At 46.0% G+C, this 21,791-nt stretch overlaps 1 protein-coding gene across 2 annotated transcripts in view; it reads right to left on the reverse strand.

Moving 5' to 3' along the window:
* Pcdh7 (protocadherin 7) overlaps positions 1-16,348 on the reverse strand; it is a 423,691-nt gene extending 407,343 nt beyond the window's left edge. For both annotated transcript variants that reach the window (XM_090343732.1, XM_090343731.1), the window contains exon 1: positions 12,289-16,348. In XM_090343732.1, coding sequence (XP_090199858.1) covers positions 12,289-15,486 — 3,198 coding nt within the window. In that variant the 5' untranslated portion in view covers positions 15,487-16,348. The remainder of the gene's footprint in view (positions 1-12,288) is intronic.
* Positions 16,349-21,791: the final 5,443 nt, after the last annotated feature.

A 21,791-nucleotide genomic window follows, 5' to 3' on the forward strand; every position in this document is an offset into this window, starting at 1 on the left:
ACAGGAATTTATTAGGGGTGAATTTGTAATCAGAACTTAGATTTTGGGGTCTCTAGGATAGAACTTTTGTAGCTTAATTTCCTACTCCTCATTGCTTAGTCCCAGTTCTCAATCAGAATTGAGAAATAAAGTAAATCGTAAAAAATTCAGGTTTGCATGATTTCTCAGACTGGAGTATAACGTTCTAGTCCCTGAGTTTAGATCCTCAGCAGGAAAGATAAAATGGGAAGAAGGGAGAGAGGAGAGGAGATTTAAGGAGTGGAAGGAGAGAAAAGGGAAAGGAAAGGTAAAAGAGGAGAGAGGAAGGGCAGTGAGAGAGGACAGTCAATTAGGCTTTGTAGTGATAGTATAGAATAGCACTAGTGTAAGAAAATCAGTATTGTAATTTTTGCAATAGTTGTAATATTACAATATTGTAATTTATTGCAATATTTATTTGCAATGAAATCATGCAGCTAGTCTATTTATTTAGGATAGGTTTGCATCACATTATGAAGTAACCACAATGTAGCCGGGCATGGTGGCTCACTCTCTCCTATAAGCATAGCTACTCAGGAGACTGAGATGTGAGGATCAAGGTTCAAAGCCAGCCTGGGCACAAAATGACCTGAGACTTATCTCCAATTAAACCCCTACAAAACGGGAAGTGGGGCTTACCTCAAGGGTAGTGTGGTAGCCTTGAGCTGAAGAGCTCAGAGACAAGGCCTACCCCTGTAATACCTTTTCATCTTTAGTGGTTGACTAACAAGACATTAGGGCCAAACAGCAAAAATTTTTATCTATCCAATCTTGAAATATCTCCTCTACTCAACCATAATTAGAGTTGAAGCCTCCTTTAATTCTAGTCTGCAGAAAAGAATCCACATGTTGCTGTCAAATTCTTCAGATAATCCTCCCAATAGTGAAAACACGTGCTATTATTCCCATTAAGTCACAGCTCAAATTAAAACTATGACAGCAAATACCTGAATGATAATAGTCTTTAGTGTATTTATTGTACCAGTCTAATAATAAGAGAAAGTGCTCTTGTTCTTTCTCTTTACACCCTTTTTTTTATTCCTCTCTTTTTCCCATAAATCAAGGGACAGAAAATTGAGATGGTGAATATGAAGTGAATATTTTAGACAGAAATAAAAACAAATCAACATAAAATACCACATCCAAACTGATGAAAGTAAAGATTCCTTCATCTCTAACTTTACAATCACATCGAGCGCAGACATTTCCTGACTGATGGGCCTTGGGATAAAACTCAGAGCCCTTTGTGTTCCACACTTAAAATCTTTCCTCTGACTCAACTCTCAGGTGGAGTTAGAGACCACGGGTGCTTTAACTGTGTTCTCATTCTGGCAGGCCCCCCAAAGGCTTTCCTCTCTTTCTCCATTTCCATTTCTTAAGGATTACTGACTTGAGAGGTTAATGACCTTCAGGATTGCTTAAATCAATTCACACATAGGTGTACTAAAGCCTGAACTAAGCTATTTGCATTTTAAAGGGGGAGCTGCTAGGAAGGGCCAGGTTCTCAGGAATAGGAATGACTTTTCCTAGTAAAACAACTTTAGGCATAGTCACCACTGCCCATTCCTTTTAAGTGCAGGGATAGTCCCACTTAGTAAAATCACCACACAGCTTATTTTTGCTTCTTACGGATATGCCAGAGGTTCACCTTTAAAAATGACTGCTTACCATGGGGCTGAATGAAAATAAACATTTTTATCAGTGAGCTGGAGTTGGCACAGCAAATGAATATATGTAAGAATATATAAATTGACAGATACAGAGATTCTTGCTTGTGTTTGGGCGTATATGTATCTATTTTTTCCTCACATAAGAATCTCTGGAAAAATACTGACAACCCATATGTTTGTATGATTCTTCATCATATCCCTTCTAACTCTGTCAGAAGTTGGTGCGCATATAATCTCACCACAGAAGAAGGAAGGAAAATATGAATACTGTTCATTTGGTTCTGAAGTCATATAGGCCATGCCTCTTGCAAGGACTCCAGCCAAATCAAGAGGGGAGCCTCTTAGAAAAGAGAAACCCACCTCACTGAGAAAGAAAATAACAGGATGGCCCCAGAGACTGATACTGCACTGACTTTAACATAATCCAGATGCAATTTGGATAGGTTTACAGTACCGAAGTCTAACAAACTCTCAGTTCATTTGTTTAACCAGTGAATCTGAGTGTTTTCTGAGTCAGGCATGGTCTAGATACTAGGGATAGGATTTATCTATCATGGACAATACTATAGTACTGCTTCCAAACTTCAAGAATCTTCTTATCATTTGCATTCTTGTATTATCTTATCTATAAAAGTTAGGAACTTTGTTCTATTTATTTTATCTCCACCCAAGAGACCTTGTACTATGCAATAAAGATATAGCAAACCAATACTTTCTCTACAAAATCAATCTTCCCAAATTTTACTCATGTCAAAGGAAAGTCTGATGTAAAATTATAGCTAAAAATTATCTGCAGAAAGAAAACTAGATTGAACTGTAGAATGACTCTCAAAGACTTCAAACATCTCTGGTTCCTTCCACAAATAACTTCAAAATTATAGTTAGGGTTCAAAGGATTTGCCCACTTTTTATGGATTTAAAAGAAATAATTCACTTATATGGAACTCTCTAGAATATACCCAAAATGTTTATTTCTGACATGTTGTGACTTTTGAAAAAGAAAAGTTTAAGACATGGCCTCTTCTTAGGATTGCTTAAAAAAAAAAAAAAAACTTGTTCACAAGAGTTGGAAGATGTGTTGTATTACACAACTTCCCTTAGAGACTTTGGAGAACTTTTGAATTCTATGTTTTAGGGCAGTTTGGCCTAGGGAAGTCTGAAAAGAAGCTTTGCCTAAAAATGGGAGGCAGAAAAAAGGCTGTGAGTCCTGAATTTGTGAGCCTCAGGCAGGAAGTTCAGCCTCAAGGACAAAGTGATATTATACCAAGAAAAGTTCAAAAACCAAGCATGCTCTGTTCATGGACACCTCCTTAATGGTAAGTCCTACTAATTACAAAGGAGAATAAACAAAGACCTGAGGTTGCTGGTTGATTAGTAACAATTGAGAGGTGGGCAATGGGAGGAATGTGGGAGTTAGTGACAGCTCACAGGACTAACTGGCTGTGTTCATAGATTTAAAAAATCCAATAAGGAAAAAAGAAAGTCACAGGGGAATGGCAACAGATTTCTCAAAAAATAGATAAAAGCCTTTGCAATGTTAAATCATTCTGTAATAAGGATTCTGCTGATCGCTGATTCAGCTTTCTACCACATAAAATGCCCCTCAACTCAAACTCCCCAACTCATAGTAGCCTAAGGTCCTTTTGTAAAGGATTCCGTTTTGTCATTGAGGAAGGCTGCTTTACTTTGTTTTTCAGAAATGGTTTGAAGTCAAACAGAACTCTACCTGTGTCCTTTTTTTTTTTTTTTTTTTTGCCAGTCCTGGGCTTGGGCTCATTGCCTAAGCACTGTCCTTGCGTTTTTCCCCAAGGCTAGAACTCTACTACTTGAGCCACAGCACCACTCGAGTCTTCCTGCATGGTAGGCAAACACTCTACCACTAGGCCAAACTCCCGGCCCAAAAGTGGCTTTTTTTTTTCTTTGCCAGTCCGGGGACTTGAACTCACGGCTTGAGCACCATCCTTGGGCTTTTTCCTCAAGGCTAGCACTCTACCACTGAGCCACAGCACCATTTCTGGCTTTTTCTAAGTGTGTGGCACTGAGGAATCGAACCCGGGTCTTCGTGCATGTGAAGCAAGCATTCTACCACTAGGCCAAACTCCCAGCCCCCTGTGTCCTTTTTTTAACACTGTATTCCTGGGAAAGAATTTTCCAAGTGAGCACATGTGCGCACCCCTCCCCCACACCTCTGTAAAACTTTCAGAAACTGACCACTTCACCTTAAAATAGCTAAACTAAAATTACAAAACCAAATCCCATCTTAAATGCTTCTAAACACCAATCCTGGCCAGATTAGAATGACACTGCCTGTTGTGTCTTCCCCTTTTCCTTTCTGCTCTTGGAAGTGAACATGCTTTTGCTTCCATGCTTCTTCTCACTTGGTGAATTCTTCATATACCCCACTAACACCCCCTGATCTAACAGTAAACAGCAACCTTTAGAGACTTTATGGTATATCTGTTTTATTATTTTCTTCTAATTTTCATAAATAATAATCATAACCATCACCGCATTCTGGAGTCAAATTTTCAAATATTTCCAGCTATTTCCATGATATAACATATCCTTTACTTAGGAATCAAAACTAAGAATATAGTTAGCACAAACCTAAATGAGAAGCAAATATTGCACAAAACAGTATTTACTCTAGCCAATTGTATTTCATATCTTTCTGATAAAATTTATCAGAGACCTGATAAATTGATTCATGCTTCAAAAGTGTGTTGCAACCTGAGTTTGTAAAGTCCTGACTTGAAGATCTGTTATTTATTAGGGTAGCCATAACTATTTACTCTATGCTCTCTTACTTATTACTCATTAATTGAACACATGGTTTAATTCAGTGAATCCATGTGGTCAGACTCTGTTCATTCGAATGCGTTTGTTGTTGTTGTTTAGTTTTGTTTTTGTTTGGGGGGGTTAGTTGATGAGGTTTTTTTTGGTCAGTCTTGGGCTTGAACTCAGAGCCTGAGAATCTTCCCTAAGCTCTTTTGCTCAAGCATATGGCTCTACAACTTTCAGCCACAGCAGCACTTCGGTTGTAGAGTGGTCCTAACACTGGAGGTAAGAGTCTCCCAGGCTTTGAACCTGGATCCTCAAATCTCAGTTTCCTCAGCAGGCATGAGCCACAAACACTGCTTCATGTCATTTATATATACTTTAAGTATATCAAAAGAAGTTTCTCACTTAAGAGAGGGAAAAATCATTTCCAGGAAGCAGAAAATGGTAGCTCTTCTTTACCAGCTTTTCAGTCCTTGTGCTCAAAGAAAAATGAAAGGCTGAGAGCAATTATGGTTTTCTCAGGAATTCCACTGTAGTCTCAAGGATACTTCAGAAAATTTCCCTTTCACAAAATTAAATAAACAGGTAATAGAACATAAATGCTCAAGTATAGGTTAGGGATTTGCATGACTTACAATGCATTTCCTATCACTTCACACTTCAATGTTCTTGTAACCTTTACTTATTCTTCTAAAAGGGCTACTTCGAAGAAGGAAAAAATACTGAGAATTTATTCTTAAGATTTTGAAAGTTATAAACAATTTTGATAGCAGTGGTGGTATACTAAATAGCTAATAAAAATAAGACTTTACATACAGTGTATTAATTTAGGGACATAACACACATGATGTAACAGACACAAAAACACACAAAAGCGAAGATGGAGAGGGGTACCTAGAAGATTACTAATACAACTGAAACTCAGTCTCTCACTGTCTCAAGAACATACTGAAGTTTTAAAACTGCTTTCATTTATATTATCTGACATCAAACAGAATAGCCTTCCTATAAATGCAGTCCACAAAACTGGAAGCAAACTACTACTTTCTCAGTGTGCCACTGGTGATTTCTTCAAATCTACCTGAAAATTTGCTAATCTTTTAAAGGAATTTATAAAGAGCACCAATAACTGAGTATCTTGGAAAAGATTAAGAGAAAAAAATCAATCCATTGCAGTGTCTGTGATAAATACCAAATTAAACTCTTAAAATGGTATTGCAGAAAATACTTTTAGAAACACTGCCCCAAGACTTGGCATATACATGTGTAAACACAAACACAGACATGGAGGGTAACATTTAGATGTGTGCACATACATAATGGGGAAAACACAACAATCATTTTCTTTAGCAGAACTAGCTGACTGGCCTGGGCAAAGCTTCGATTACATGACACAGGATATATTGATTGATTCATATTTTTATTTGAAGTCTGTATTAAATGGATTATAGGCAAAAAATATAAGATTTAATTTTTCCTTTGTTCATAGAAAGTCAGAGTCTTTAAAAAATTTTGTTAAAATATGCTTGTCGATCTTTCTCTAATGATTTCACGATGGTGTCTAAAAAGTGAAAACCATCCCTTTGAGGACAGAATTCTGAGCAATTTAGACATCCACACGTAGCACATTTTTATGTTAATACTGCTTCTGCTGTAGGTTTATTTTCGCACTGTTTTCCCTTACATGAGAAAGAAAACAAAATGCACAACAAGTGTAGCAAACAGTGATTGGCTGACACCCCACAGCCCAGGGCAGACTCCAGCAGGTTTCCTGGTAGTTAGGTCATCAGAGTATGGTGCAAAATGAGCATCATAAAAGAGTGGAATTCAGCCAAACACGGTAATGTGTGGATGTAGACGTATCTGAAAAAAGGAAAATAAAGATTTATACAGGTAAAAAAAGTGGAAGTGATCAATAAAAAGTTCCCCAAGAACCCTATGCTTAATCAACCTGCAAGATGAGAAGTTTGTGAACAAACATTTATTTGCAAATTGTGTACTTTCACATAAAAATATGCTTAGGGTTGAAGAAGTTAAACTTGTCAGAACAGTTTTACTTGGAAGCTTTAATGGTTTCCTTGTTGGTACACACCGTTAATGTTAGATACAAACATCACTAAATTCCTGAAAATAAACCTTTCTTCTGCCTTTACAACATTAATTCACCAGAAGTGATAATTAAGATTAGTTTTAGTGGTTTCAGCTTCTTGCAATGTGATTTCTCCCACAGTACTAGCTAAATTAGACACTGCGTCATGTACCTTCCCACAATGCCTGCCTTAGAAGCGTGTAAGGGCTTCGAAAACAACAAAAGACGAAAAGCTCTTTCTGGATATAGAAGAACCATCCATTCTTTATGTAGAATCATAGTGCATAAGTGAATCAGGTAACGTGTCATAGTCTAAAAACTGGCTATGCATACCTTAAACAAACAACTACTACATTTTCTAAGTAAAGAACAGTCTTTCCCCAGCATTCCAAAAATGATGCCAAAAAAGTCTAATGGCTGTGGCCACTCAAGAGGTCTGTCATACTACCCTTAGTATTAAAAAAAAATAGCTTGGTGTTATTTTTGAAATTCATAAATTCAATAATCTGTGGGTATTTTCTAAACCCACATGGATTTGGAATTTAATATATTAGATTGGTTAACTGCCTATCAAGAAAGTAATCCAACTTAAACATAACACCAAGTCACTGCCTCTAAAACTTGGCTAGAAAACAAAAAATGGGACATTTTTACTGCATATTAGGTACACTATAACGATGAAATATACGACCGAGTATATGAAATGCAAAGAAGCCTAGAAACCAAAAGGGATTATAACATGGAGAAAAAAGGCAAAAGATGACCTCAATTTGAGTGTAACAGAAAGTTTCATGTATAATGTATACAATATTCGTATTAAATACATTTAATTAAAATACATTTAATTGAGAATATACAAAATGTTCTGATCAGACTAAAAATTATGCCACTGAGCTTGTTGAACACATCTTATTCAACCATGTTAAGTTAGTTTAACATACACCATCAGCTACTACCTTTCACAAGAGGGTGGGGGAAGGGATTCTTAATTCTTTCTACACTCTGTGCATGTTGAGTTATAAAGTCCAATGTGGTTTTCCACATAAGAACTGGATTCTAAAGAATTATATTCTACTGCAGAGAGGTCTATCTTCATAGACAAATCCATAGGTATAAACACATGAGTAAACTGATAAAGATTACTGTCACTATTGAAATACGTATCACAGAATCCTTAGAGACCAGTGATTTTTCCCTGCAGGTGAAACAACAAGGTAGAAAAACACAAAACAAAACAAAAGCAAATCCATCAAACAAGCAAACAAAAACCAAAGGCACTATGTATCCTACAACTTCAACCCTGGTGTCCGTTATATTCCTAATCACGTTATGATCCAAGTCAAGTGAATTTTTTTAATGCTGGGCTGCAATCTCTCATAAAAGAAAACTGATCCCTTTTAATTTTAAACATTGAGGACTCCAGTTAGTTTATGTATAAACATTAAACTGTTGGTGGTAATATCTGTTGTGTATACTTTGGGGACATTTTAACATACAGATGGAGTCCACCCATCCAACAACAAGAAAGAATTGTCACCATAGTTGCTGTATGTGTGCAGCAACTATGTTCATGTGTGTGTGTTGGCTATGTATACATACACAGGATGTAATTACTCAGAGACAAGAGGAGCTAAACAGAAGGTATTACCTTGCTGTATTTCTTGTGTTGCACACCTTACAGCTTTCAACTGGCTTTGTGGTCTTACATTGGAGTGGCTAATGAATGGGATAAGGTTTATATAGTCCTGTGTGTGGATCTGTGTGAGATTCACTTTAAATTTGCATACCCATCACAGATAGAATCATTAGTAGATGGCCTTTCCTGTTTTATTCTGACAAAGATCCAGGTTGGTTGTGTTAGGAGGTATGTCTCATCTGAAGATGGATGGCCAAACGTCTTTCCGTTTAATAACTTTAATATACCAATTCCTCATGAATATACAGATTCCTCATGAATATACAGATTCCTCATGACAGTGTTTGGTAACATACAGGAAAACTACATTGCACACATTAAGGTATGAAAATTCAAACAGGAAGCCATGGCTGGCATTGCGATGCAAATGTGTGACTACTAAAGCACATGGATGCATACATATAGCAAATTTAGCTTCAGTAATTCTTGCAAATCTAATAATGATGGCAAGTCATCCTCTTGCTTCTAAAATCCAAGCACTTAAAGTGAGTTTTGCCAAATTTTTCACTAAGTATAGAATAAATATATTGAATGCAGTTTTGTCAATTAAAGGGACTATCATTCAGACCAATTCAGCAGTTCCTTATGAAAGGCAAAATGTCACTGGAGTTAATATGGATTTTTTTCTTGAGTATTTCAGGATCAGCTACAAATGGATTTCAAAGTGAATGTTTATTCAAGCTAAATTCTTGCCAAAAAATAAATTACCTACTTTCCATTTACTAAATACAATAAAATAATTTTAACTGGATCTGCATTATCTAAATGCCAATTATAATTACAACAGAATTTGAGAATAAGAGGTAAACTTATAACTAGATTTTTATATTGTCTATTACCTTTTTGGAGCTATGTTATTTTTTAAGAAAACTGAAAAACCTTTAGTATACAGTAAAATTTAGTATATTTGAATGTCTTTTCCTTTAATTTCCAAATCAAAGGCATGATTTTAGGAGACAAAACTGACATAACCACTATGACCAGGTTTGCCAGGGAAAAGAGGAGCTAAGTAAAAAAGGAATAGTTTATCTCAATCATGCAGTGACCTAAATTTTGCTCAACTGAACATGTTAGGAAGTTGAAAGCAATAACTTCTGCAAAGTCTGATCAATGAAAACCTAAGCTATGTCATCAGTGTTTCTAAGGTGAGAATTTCAGGAATAATTCCAGCACAACTCTGCTGTACACAACTAGTGCCTGCCCCTAGGGCCTGGAAAAACATACCCAAACTAGATAGGTAGAAAATAAAAATAAAAAAATAAAGGGAGTGGGGAGGGGAAATTGAGTCCAACTATTACTTACAAACTTTAATTTCTAAAAAAATAAAAAATGGCTTCTTTTCTTTCACCATGGAACCACTTAAATCTGAGAGTGGAGGCTTCACAAAGACTGATCCTCATGAAGATAAAAACCACTGTAAGAAATAGCACTTCATTTTATTACAAATGAGGAACTATAATGAAGCAATTCAAGAAACCTATAAATAAAATGAAAGCTTCAAATCAAATAAAAGCTGAGATTTTTAACTCATCCCTACAGAAGAATTGAAAGAACACAACCTTCAAGGCTTTCCTTTCATTTATCAAAAGAGAGAACTGCTAATGAAATCCTGTGCTCTACCTTTAATGAAAAGAGCAAATCAGAGAAAAATGTATCTTGCCAGTTATATAACAATTAAAGATGATATCCTTAAGGAATAAAAGTAGAAAAACACCTGCTTATGGTGCTGGCAAAAATCAGAACAGAAAGGATTCTGTTTATGTCAGATGTCTAAACAGAATCTAACTTTGTAAATAGATCCTTTGTCCCCTGACAGCAATAAAGAGGAGATGAAGCATATCAATTACTATTCCTAATTATATTAAGGGGAATGTGTTTCCTCTGCCTTCATTTCATTGGAGGTCAGCTCTTTACTTGTGGTTAAAACTTTATACATGGTTTGGATAGCTAATGCCCTACAACTTTTCCAAAGTCACTTTTAGAAAACCATGTGCTTCATTTTATTCCATTTGCTTGTGGCTTTTTTTGTTTCCTTGTTGCTGTATGGGCTCTGATCAGTTAAGAGGCTAACATCATGCACTGGTTTATTTATAAGCATCTATCACTTTTATTTTAGATAGGAAGTCAATAGTCCTGATGTTGAAATTTTCAAGAACAGAGCATAGAACACAGCATCAAAAAACATGGGAGGTGTTTACATAAAGTATCTATAAATGTGCCAATTTACCTTAAGCATGAAAGATTTCACTATGCAGAATAAAAATTCCCTTTAGTCACAAAATTATATTAGTGTTAGTATGATATGGAGAAGTAAATAACCTGGAAAGAGTGTAACACCATTTATGTTACATATTACCATTCTCTAGGGAGATTTCTAAGACATCTATTTGTGGATGTTTATGAGTAGTCTTTAATAAGACTACTTATTTTACTACATTTTATCTGGAATCTTCCTTGCTTACAAAACATAAAAAAAAACTTACTTCCATCTCCAGGTAAAGGAATAGTAATGCAACAGACATTAAACTCTCCATGGTGTCAAATTTGGGCTTAAAATAAATAAATAATTCAACTTTGCACACATCAAAAGACCTATTTTCAAGCAGCTAGTTCAAGCATGTGTTTCCTTGGATTGCTTTGTTACTAGATATGAGACCCTATTCCATCTGTTTTTCCTTTCATAAATAGCTGCAGCAAAATATTACTCAGAGACTATTTATTACCTTAGGGAATTAGTTTGACTAATGATGGAAACTAGAGAATCTTTTGTATGGCATCTTGAATGAGACTAGAAAATATCTCTATTCCTCTGCTTCAGTCCTTCTCAAAGCATACATTCCACATACAAAGCACATTTCATAGGAAAACAATCAGGTGATGTTATTTGACAAGTTATAAATGTGTTCCTTGAGAGGAGCTCTGGCCCCAGGGATAGGATTTGCTTTATTAGTCACGTTTGCTCCAGTAACAGTGGTGCAGTTTCCTCAAAGTTTGATTCCCTGTGTGTTCAAACTTTGGTGGGCATAACTAATGAACTTTTGAGTACTATATAGCACATAAATAAACTAGCAAATGTAAATCCTGCATGTGTCTAAGTGAGCTGAAGTATAGATGCAGACACACACACACACACACACACACACACACACACACACACAGACATACACATACACAAAACCTTTCACAGTTTCCATACTAACTTATGAAATACCTGTATGAGATGATGCATAGGACCTATACATTTCCAATACATCACAAGCATATCAAAACAGTCATGAAACAAGGAACGATTCATGAACAATTTTATTTCTTGCCTTAAACAACATGTGGCCTATACAACTTACTTTGCTTATAACCTTTAAGCACTAAACCAGAAAAATAAAAATGTTGAATGAATACTGTCAAAGAAGGCTAATTAGTATGGCTGACTATTTTCTTAAAGTATTGAGTGAAGTCATACATGACACTCACATCAGTAAATATTTTTAAGCTGCCATTTTTTGTCAAATTAGTATTTCAATATCTCAGACTTGGCACTGCATTTGCATAAATCAGCATCTGTTTATTTGTGAAATCCTGCATTATGTATAGCATCGCTTAAACTTCTATGTTCATCCAATTTGCATAGACACCAGTAGTAACTCTAGAAATTTTCTCTCTGGATGTAATTATCCACTTAGAACTAACTAAACACTGTGTGCATATTTATTCTGTAAGCAGAAAACAGAGGATAAATTAGGACACTCGAGTGCAAAGAGTACAGAACACTGCCTACACTGAGTACTACTATAGAAACTTAGTCCATCTCATGTCTAACTTGCAAAATACAGTTGGTCCCCTCTCACTGCAGGCCTGGGCTACACTAAGGGTGCCTGAATTAACACTTGACACCTGCATTAGAACTTTGAGCCATTATCATGAACATCGAGCCAAACCAAACAGCAACCCAAACTTCACAGAGCACAGCTGAGGACCTGCCTCAGGTTTTGAGCCCTCTCTGGGAAGCACAAAACTTATTGGGAGATGCAGCTTACCTGTTTGCTGTACTTGTTATTGGTCTGACAGCTGTACTCAGAGCAATGATCTGATCCAATTGAGATGTTGTCTCCTGCTCCCACAAATGTGTTGGCTGGTGGTAGATCTTGTACAGCCTGGTGTTTTTTCCCTGCAGTTGGTGACTGGGGATGAAGCTGGACAGTAGGCAAGGGGGAACTAGATTTGTAATGCCTGGCCAGGTCGGGACTTCCAGGCCCACCATTAACAGATCGGTATCGCCCCATGCTGGGGCTGTCTGCCAGCTTCTCATTGACACTGTCATACCTCTGTCCGTTTGGTTTGGAAGCCTCTACAGTGACAATGCTGCTGTAGAGAGGCTGCTTTGATTTCTTGTTTTTCTTGTCCTTTTTCGGCTTTTTCGACTTGTCGTGCTGCTGGGGTGTGAAAAAGTCTTCGTGATCCTTTTTGCCAGCCTCATAGCCATTTTTATTTTTGGACCTGCAGTACCTGGCCATGACGACAATTAAAATGATGAGGATGACAGTCATGATGCCAGCCACCACCCCGATGACAATACTGAGTCTCTGTTTGCTGATTTCATAGCTGGGGTCACCAGCGATGTCCTGGGTGAGCGGGGTGTGCAGGCTTCTGGCAATCTGGGAGTCGATGACAGTCGTGTTGGACACGCTCTCGTTGACAAACACGTGGACCAGAGCGGTGGTAGACTGGGAGGGCTGTCCGCTGTCGTTCACCTGCACCACCAGCCTGTGCAAGCCATAATGCTTCTGGGTGAGTTTGCCCACTAAGGACACCACGCCACTGGTGGCATCGATCTCAAACAGCTTGAAGGGGTTCCCCCCCACGATGCTGTAGTTCAGGTCGGCGTTGACGCCATCGTCGCTGTCCGTGGCCAAGACGGTGGCCACGACGGTCCGGACGTGGCTGGAAGGTGGCAGCACGGTGTAGGAGACGTTCCCGGGACGGGTAACGGCGGGGGCGTTGTCATTCTCATCCATGACAAACAGGGAGACGGTGGCGGTGGCGGATCTGGGGGGGTCCCCTCCGTCCACGGCCTTGACACGGAAGGTGTAGGTGGTCTGCTGTTCGCGGTCGAAGGCCACGGTGGAGTAGATGGTGCCGGTGTCGTTCTCGATGGAGAAGATGTGCCCGTTCTCCTCAATTGACAGGCTCATCTGGGCATTGCGGCCCTTGTCGGCATCCATCACGGTGACCATGCCCACGGGACTGTTGGGCTGTAAGTTCTCCTTCACGTAGAAGGTGAAAACGTCCTGCATGAACTTGGGGTCGTTGTCGTTGCGGTCGGCCACCTGCACGACCACCGTGGCGCTGCCCTGCAGCGGGGGCAGGCCTTTGTCCCGAGCGTGCACCTGGAACTCGTAGCGGTCGTGCAGCTCGCGGTCCAGCACGGCGTTCACCAGGATGTCCCCGGAATCGGGGTCGATGGCGAAAGCCCCCGCGGCGGACGCGTCCAGAGAATAGGCCACCTCGGCGTTCCTGCCGCTGTCCGCGTCGGTCGCCAGCACGGTGGCCACCCTCTCCCCCGGGACGTTGTTCTCCGGGAAATAAACCTCCACCACCGACTGGCCGAACACAGGCGGGTTGTCGTTGATGTCCCCGACCCTGACCACCAGGGAATTGTTGCTGGAGAGGCTGGGGCTGCCGGAATCCACTGCCACGATGACCACGTTGAACTCCCGGGTGGTCTCGTAGTCCAGCGGGGCGGACGTGTGCAGGAAGTACTTCTTCTTGTTCTGGTCGCCCTCCGTGTCGCTGGCGGGCTTCAGCTGGAAGGGCACGTCGCCCACCACGGTGCAGGTGACCACCCCGTTCTCGCCCTGGTCTCGGTCGGACACCTGCACCAGGGCGATCGGGGTGTCCACCAGGACGTCCTCCGCCACGTTGGCCACCCCGTCCTTTAGCGGGATGCGCCCGATCTTGCGGATCTCAATGGACGGCACGTTGTCGTTCTCGTCCTTGATGTTGAGGACCACGGTGGCCTTGTCGGTTTTGGGGGGCTGGCCCCGGTCGCGGGCCATGACGGTGAAGCGCAGCTGGTTGACCTCCTCGCGGTCGATGCGGTGCAGGACACTGAGCCAGCCCGAGGTCTCGTCGAGGCGCAGCAGTCGGCGCACTGACTCGGTGGCCGCCCCGAACACGTACTCGATCTGCCCGTTGACCCCGACGTCCGAGTCCGCGGCGCGTAGCTGCAGGATGGGGGTCCCCGGGGCGCTGTTCTCCGCGAGGTCGGCCTCGTACACGCTCTTCTCGAAGCGGGGGCTGTTGTCGTTCACGTCGGTGATGAGCACGCGCAGGATGGCCTGAGACGATCGGGGTGGGTCCCCCCCGTCCCGCACCCGCAGGGTCAGCTCGTAGGAATCCCGCTGCTCCCGGTCCAGAGCCCCCTTCACGATCAGCTGCGGCTGTTTCTCGCCGTCCGGCGTGTCCGCCACCTGCAGTTCGAACACGCCGCTGCGCCCACCCGGGGCGGCCCCGTCGCCGCCCTCGGAAGCCTCGGGGGGCCGCCGCTTGGAGCCTCCAGGGCCGCCGCCGCCGCCGCCCGCGCCGTTCCCGCCGCCGCCCCCAGGGTAGGGGGCGCTGTCCGCCGGCCCCGCGCGCCGGCCCTCGCTGCCGCCGCCGCCGCCGCTGCCGCCGCCCCCGGGCTCCTGGAGCAGCTCATAACGCTCGATGCCGTTGCGGCCAAAGTCACGATCGGTGGCGGTGGGCAGCAGGTAGAGCGTCCCCACGGCCCGGTTCTCCTCTACGGTGAGCGTGAGTACCGGGGACGGGAAGGTGGGCGTGTTGTCGTTGATGTCCAGTACGATGACCCGACCCTCGAACAAGTCCACCCAGCTCTGCGACGGCCCGATCACCGACACCTCGAAGTCCAAGAAGCACTCGTTCTCGTCGAAGATCATCTGACACTGGGGCAGCTTCTCGCGGTCGATGCGCCGCTCGCTGGTGCTCAGCTCCCCGGTCAGGTTGTCGATCTTCAGGTATTCCGAACCCGACTCCAGGCTGAAAGTCACCTCGCCCGAGCCCGTCACGATGCCTAAGTCGGAAGCCACGTTGCCGATCCGGACGTCGGCGGGGCCCTCTTCGGCCAACCGGTACCGCAGGAGCTGTTTGGCGGCGGCCAGGCTGAGCCAGAGCGGCAGCAGGAGGCAGCAGCCCCAGCACCCGCCGCGCGCCCACCCCGCCGTCCGCATCCTCAGCATCTTCTCCTGCTGCTGCTGCTACTGCTCCTTCTAACCACGGCCCCCCGCCCCTGCTCGGCGCCCCCCCTCCTCGGGGAGGGGGGAGGGAGGGCGGGAGGGAGCGAGGGAGGGCGGCTGGCCGCCTGCCGGCCCTCCCCTCTCAGTACGATCTCCTCTCCCGGAAAGGTGGTCACGAGAGGGAGGGGAGGGAGCGGGCTAGAGCCGCGCGTTTGGAGTCCACCGAGGAGGAGGGGAGGGAGTGCAGGAGGAGGGGAGGTGGAGGGAGGGGGAGAAGGCAGAGAGAAGATGCTGCTGGCTTTTTCTGTTTTTTTTTTTCCTCTTTCTCTTCCTCTTGCTTCTTCCGAAAGTTATTGTTTCATAATTCATGCAATGGGTGCTAATCGCCCGCTCGCCGGCCGCCGCGCAGTACTCACAGTTCACGGGACACTGCGCGCCGCCGGGTCGGCGCCCCCCTCCCTCTCTCCGTCATCCCCGCCGCCTCAGCCAAGATCCGGAGCTCCGGGGGTCCGCACGCCGGGAAGGGGCCGCGAGGGCGGGGGGCGGGTGTGGAGGAGCGGGGCGGCGGCGGGAACGCGGAGCTGCCAGCCTCACCCCCCTACCCCTCCGCGCCTCCCCACCCCGCCAGTCTGGGCTTGCTGCTACTCCAGTGGAGTCCAATGCACGTTCCGGCCGCCGCTCACTCCAGACCCCGCCGCGGCTCCCGGCTCCCGCCGCTCAGCCCCAAAACGTGAGTCCACTTCCCCGCCGGAGATTCCCCGGGGCCGGCCACCAGCCAGTCTGCAAGTCGGACTCCTCTCCAGACGCGGGGTAGACAGTCAACACACCCGGAATTGGGTGGGTGGGGGGAAACAACAACAAAAAACCCAAATCCGGGGCAGGTCGCTTCTGGCACGGTGGCGTTACAGCGAGGTCCGCGTCCCGGTGTCCCCGGCGCGCCACTCCACAGCCCGAGCCATCTTCGGAGATGCCCGGAGACTCAGTCGCTTCTCACCCCCGGAGAGCTCTGGTTTCTCTCTCGCGCGCTCGCTCGCTGTTATTTTTATTTTTATTTTATTTTCTCCCCCTTAACTCTGCGCAAGGTCATTAGTCACGAAGCCGCCGCCTGAAACCGCAGCAACCATTCGCCCGCGGGGGGCGAGGGGCCGAGCCGTGCGCCACGCGCGGTGCCCAAGTTTGGATTGGCAGCCGCAGAGTCCGTGCCTCCCCTCACCTGCATGCGGCCCGCAAGTCAGAGCACTGGGATCTGCAGCGCCGAGCGCGATTCAGGGAGATTACAGCCTCTCTCACTCCCCGCTCGCTCTCTCTCGATCCCTCCCCTGCCTCCTCCCCCCGTCTCTCCTCCCTCCCCTTCTCTCCTCCCTCCTCTACGTTCCCCTTCCTCCCCCACCCTCGCCTCCTGCTCGCTCGCCCGCTCTCTCTCTCTCCCGCACGGGCTCTCTCCCTCTCTCCTTGGCTGGGAACTCGAGCTGAACTTGATCCCGGTGCAGTTCAAAGGTGAAGCCAACCAGGCTCTGCGCCCGCGGTGGCAACGCGCGCGGTCGGGCTCTCCCAACGGCAGTTCACCAAGATGCCCAATCGGGTCCCGATTTCCAAAAGGAAAAGCCAAAAAGGCACGGAGAGGGGGAGAGGGAAGCCAAAAAGAAAGAAGGAAAAAAAAGAGAGAGAGAGAGATGCGGTTTGCCAGAGGGAGGGGGGAAAACCAAAAGTGCCAGTCGGCGGTGTGGCTTCGGAAGTGCCCCGGCTCGGCGGGTGAATTCCGCAGTCATGTCGCCCGCCTCGCGTCTGGAGAGTCTGGCGCGGGCGCTCCCGCCGTCTCTCGACCCGGCTGTCGCGGCGAGGGAGACCCGGCACGCCGAGGGAGAAGCTCTCACTCGCGCCACCCGAGAACCAGAAAGCCGCAAGTTTGCGTAAAGTGCTTGTGGCTGCTGGCAGCTCGCTGCCTCCCCGGCTCACGCTTGGCCCCGACACTGCGGCGGCGGCGGCGGCGGGAGCAGATGAACCGACGAAAACTAAGCACTCACTCCTACATCTCCGGAGAGGAGGGCCGGAGAAATGGGGCCGGGGCAGGGAGGAGGGGGCGGGGGGGGGGACGCACAGCCCCGCAGACGCGGCACTTGGAGAAGCCCAGCTTCGGTTTAGGGGGTGGGAGGAGGCGCTCAAGGGGGCACAATTTCATCCCCTTTGAACCGATGCCACCTCTGAGAGTGCAGTGGCTGTGTCATGGCTGGGGTGGTGGCCAGAGAGGGCTTCTTTCTATTCCTTGGGCTGGCCAAATTCCTTCCCTGTCTAGATCTGAGCTCTGAGTGTGCAGTGGGATAGGATTTTCCTTTGTTCCCCCCCCCCCCCGCCCGTCTCATCCTATGCCCTCCCCCACCCCCACACCCCTTCCCACCAAAGTGTGGCTTCAGCTCGCACTTTAACATCTGGTACGGTTAGGTCCAGAAAGCCAGACTTGTTTTCTGAAAAAAAAAAAAAAATCCATGACGGGCTGCAGTAGTGAAAAAGAGAACATCAAAGTCCAGAGAGCTAACAGGAGGAGGATCCTTTTTATTGGGGGAAGGGGGGTGAAGCACAGACTTTGGAGGGCTGGGGAATGAGTGAGGAAGACGTTCGCCTTTGTTTAGATGCTTGGCATTCTTGTCCTCGTGATTGCATGGGGGGGGTGGGGGGTAGGCCTGTGTGCACGAGCCTGGGAAAGCAAACGCACATTGGAAGCCTCGATATTATTTTCCCCCGCAGAAACCTGCTGTCTTTAGTCAGTGGCAAAGTGTAGCGTCACCTATCTGGATATAAGGGAAATAAACTTTAATGACAACTTTGTGTACTGAGCGTACCTAGCTTCTTTCCTCCCCCCCACCCCCCCTTTCCTTTTGACTTCGTGTCATTTGGTGGAAGCGAGGATTTCCTCCGATTTCGGTCAGGTCTGTGTCAGTCAATCTAGTCAGATCTCAGCAGCTGCTGAAGGAGAGGCCCCTGCGAAGATGGAAACCGTGAGAGGAACCTTACGACCTCGAAGGATAGGAAAGAGTGTTTCCTGGATTTGGTTGGTCTTTAGCTCTTTGGCAGAATCTTCAGATTTGTAAGCACCCCCACCGAGAGAGAGAGAGAGAGAGAGAGAGAGAGAGAGAGAGAGAGAGAGAGAGAGAGAGAGAGAGAGAGAGAGAGAGAGAGAGAGAGAGAGAGACAGAGAGAGAGAGAGAGAGAGAGAGAGAGAGAGAGAGACAGAGAGAGAGAGAGAGAGAGAGAGAGAGAGAGAGAGAGAGAGAGAACAGGAAATGTTCCCAGTGTCTGTAGTCTTTCCTTGAGGAGATCTAGGTGAGGTGGCAGAACGACTTAAACAAGGCAAATACCGATAACGTCTGCCTACAGCGATGGCGCTCCGTGGGTTTTTTTGGGGGGGGCTCAGCCAAGTGGAATGGGCAGGGCGGGGGAAGACCTGCAAAGATGTCTAACCCTTTCTCCCCACCACCATCGGCGCTCGGTGGAGGGAAGTGTGCGCGGTGGGTGCCTGGGAGAGGACGAGTATTTTCCAGTGTGGTAAAGCGTTGTCTTTCCGGGAGTGGTGGATCCTCCTCCGAGGATAGGACCGGGAATCCGGCCTTCCCCGCGAAGCCTCCCTTGGCCGCCACCCTGGCTACTCTCAGTTCAGTATCTGCAGCATCAGCGAGAAAAGCCCCGTGCGCAGGCTCAGTGCGCACCGCCGCAGTCTGGAGCCGGGGGCGGGGGCGGGCGGCGCTGCGGCTTCGCGGCCCGCTGAGTGACGGCGACGCCGAACCCCTCTTGCAGTTGGCGAGGACCCCGGTGGGTCGGAGTGTCCTCTTTCTGCTGACCCCGGTCTTGTCGCCGGCTCCAGTCGGAGGCCCGGAGTCCAGTCTTGCATTCCGATGCGTGGCTACAACGTGGTTGCGGCGCCCCCTCCCCTCGCCTCCACTAACCTTCTGCAAACTTCAGGCGGCGGTGTGGGCGCGGGGGGGGGGGACTTGGGGAACCCCCCTCCTCTCCCTCCCCAGACCAGAAACTTTAATAAACCCCTCCGCCTTTAAAAGCCTTTTGCCCGCCACTCCAGCGCGCACTGGGCGGGCGCACACTTGGCCAGGAGCGAGGGATTGGGGAGCTCCCCCCGTCCCCCGGAAATGAAGCACCTCTCTTTCCCCCCCAAGACTAGGAATGGGGGGGCGGGGAGGGGCAGCGCGTCCTTCACGGTGGAGTGGTTTCCTCTGCCTGCCGAGGTAGTCTCCGGTTCGCCCTCCCCACACTCAACCCCACCAACTCTGCGCGGAGCCAAGCCAGCGTGGGAAATGGGTCCGACGTGCCCAGCATGGAGAACAGCGCGTCCACCCGGGCCAGGCCGGGAAGCCGCGGGCAGCGCCGCCTCCCCCTTGCCTCTCCCTCCCCCCCCTCCCCCCCCCCCCCCCCCCCCCCCCCGGCTCCGACCTTTCCTCCCGAACAGCCACCCAGTGGCGGCGGCTTTGCCCCGCGGCGCGGGTCTTGGGGAGGGAGGGAGAGGGGTGTGGAAGAAAAAGGAATGGGCGGGGAGGGAGGATGTGGGGGGGGTGAGGAGCCCTCGGGGCGCCCTCGTCCCTGTTGGAGCTTCCATTCCTCTTCCGCCCCTTGCTCGGGTCTGACACAGTCGCTCCAGCCTCCCGCAGGCGCAAAGGATGAATGGAGGCGAAAAGCAGTTTCCCTCACCCCCGCCCCATTTCCGCAGTCTTGAGAGCCAGAGTCACAAGTGCTCAGCAATTTCATTAAATGGAACCCAGAGACTTCAACCACCACCCCCCCCTTCCCTCCCACCCCCGCCCGCCTTAGTGCCAGATCTCCCCCTGAGATTGTGAGAGTCGACCCCGCTCCTACACCACATCCACCCCCCGCCCCCCGGCTGTATTTATCTTCTCAACCTGAGAGATCAGGGTTCGGGAGGAAATGGGATGGAGTGTCACCGGTCGCAATAAATTTATAGGGCTTTGCTGGCTGCCGCCGCTGTTCTTGCTGCTGCCTGCTCCTCTGGTGGTCGAAACTGAAGGGAGAAAATGAGAGCAGAGGTCCAGAAAGACTGCCTTGATCAGAGTGGCAAAACCGACTTCCTATCACACAGGCACGCGGCAAAAGGTTTCGAAGGAGAATGGAAATGTTTCCCATTCCCTTCTCTGTGAGCTGACTCAAAAGTCCCTTGGCAACCAAGACACAAGACATGAAATTGCTTAAAATGTTGATAGCATTCTACAGTAAGATCCATTTAACAAAATCTTGTCTAACCAGTCTCCTTTCCTTTGGCAAAGGTCTTTACCAGATGTCAGGTAGTATTTTCATAAAAATGAAATAAAATAAAATAGCAACCTACTAGCCTCTTTTGCGTAAACCTGTTTTACTGTGAAGAAACTTTGGTGACCAGAAAGGAAAAAAAGAAAAAAAAAATCCAGGATCCATGATTTAAGCTTAAGCCTCAAGAAAAGGAAAGTATGGAAAACAAAAGTTGATGGGTAAGAATCCGAAGAGGTAGGTGGTATTAGTGCTGAGATCCCACGAGGCCTTCATTTATAATAGACACTATATTATTCACAATAATAGGAAAAAAGATTAAATACAATAAACACGAGAGTCAGTTCTGGAAAGAAATACAATGCAATTGGAGGGAAAAGGAGAAAGTGACTCAAGAACTCCACCAAGGGACAAACAGAGGAAATGACACCCGACATTTCTGAGTGTACTGACCCTTCTTATTATTTTTTAAAACATTTTTTTTGGTGAAAGATTATTTTTTGTTGTCTTACACATGTTTAGATCTGTTTACGAATTCCCTGAGGTGAACCAACTACATGGTCACAATCTGAAACTCAACTTTTCCTTCTTTTATTAAAAATTGTTGTCCATGCTAGGTACTGTTTTAAGTGGAATGTACAAGGCCTACCTATCTCAATCTAGCAAAAATCATTCCTGTCCTTGGAACTGTGAGGCCCATTATGGATGTTTTGTAGCTCTAAATCCCCTCCAGTAGTACTGAAAAGTGTAGTAGACTGAAATGACTAAATTATTCATCACAACAACAACCTTTATGATAGGCATTAAAACTCAGCCAATTTAAATAAGGAAACCACAGATTTCCTTTTAGGCAGATAATAACTGCTTGCATCAATGGCTATTTATTTCTCTAGGCAGGATAGAAAGGACCAGTGGTACTGTTTAAATCATGAATTCTTATGTGAAAAGCTATGCATTATAATATATCGATAAAAGAAGAATAAAAGTTGGAAACCAAACTCAATTGATTCATGCAGTCTATTGCATAAATTGAATGTATTTCCACA

This window comes from Megascapheus bottae, chromosome 13 (genome assembly GCF_031878675.1).
Source record: "Megascapheus bottae isolate mThoBot1 chromosome 13, mThoBot2.hap1, whole genome shotgun sequence".
Classification (NCBI taxonomy): domain Eukaryota; kingdom Metazoa; phylum Chordata; class Mammalia; order Rodentia; family Geomyidae; genus Megascapheus; species Megascapheus bottae.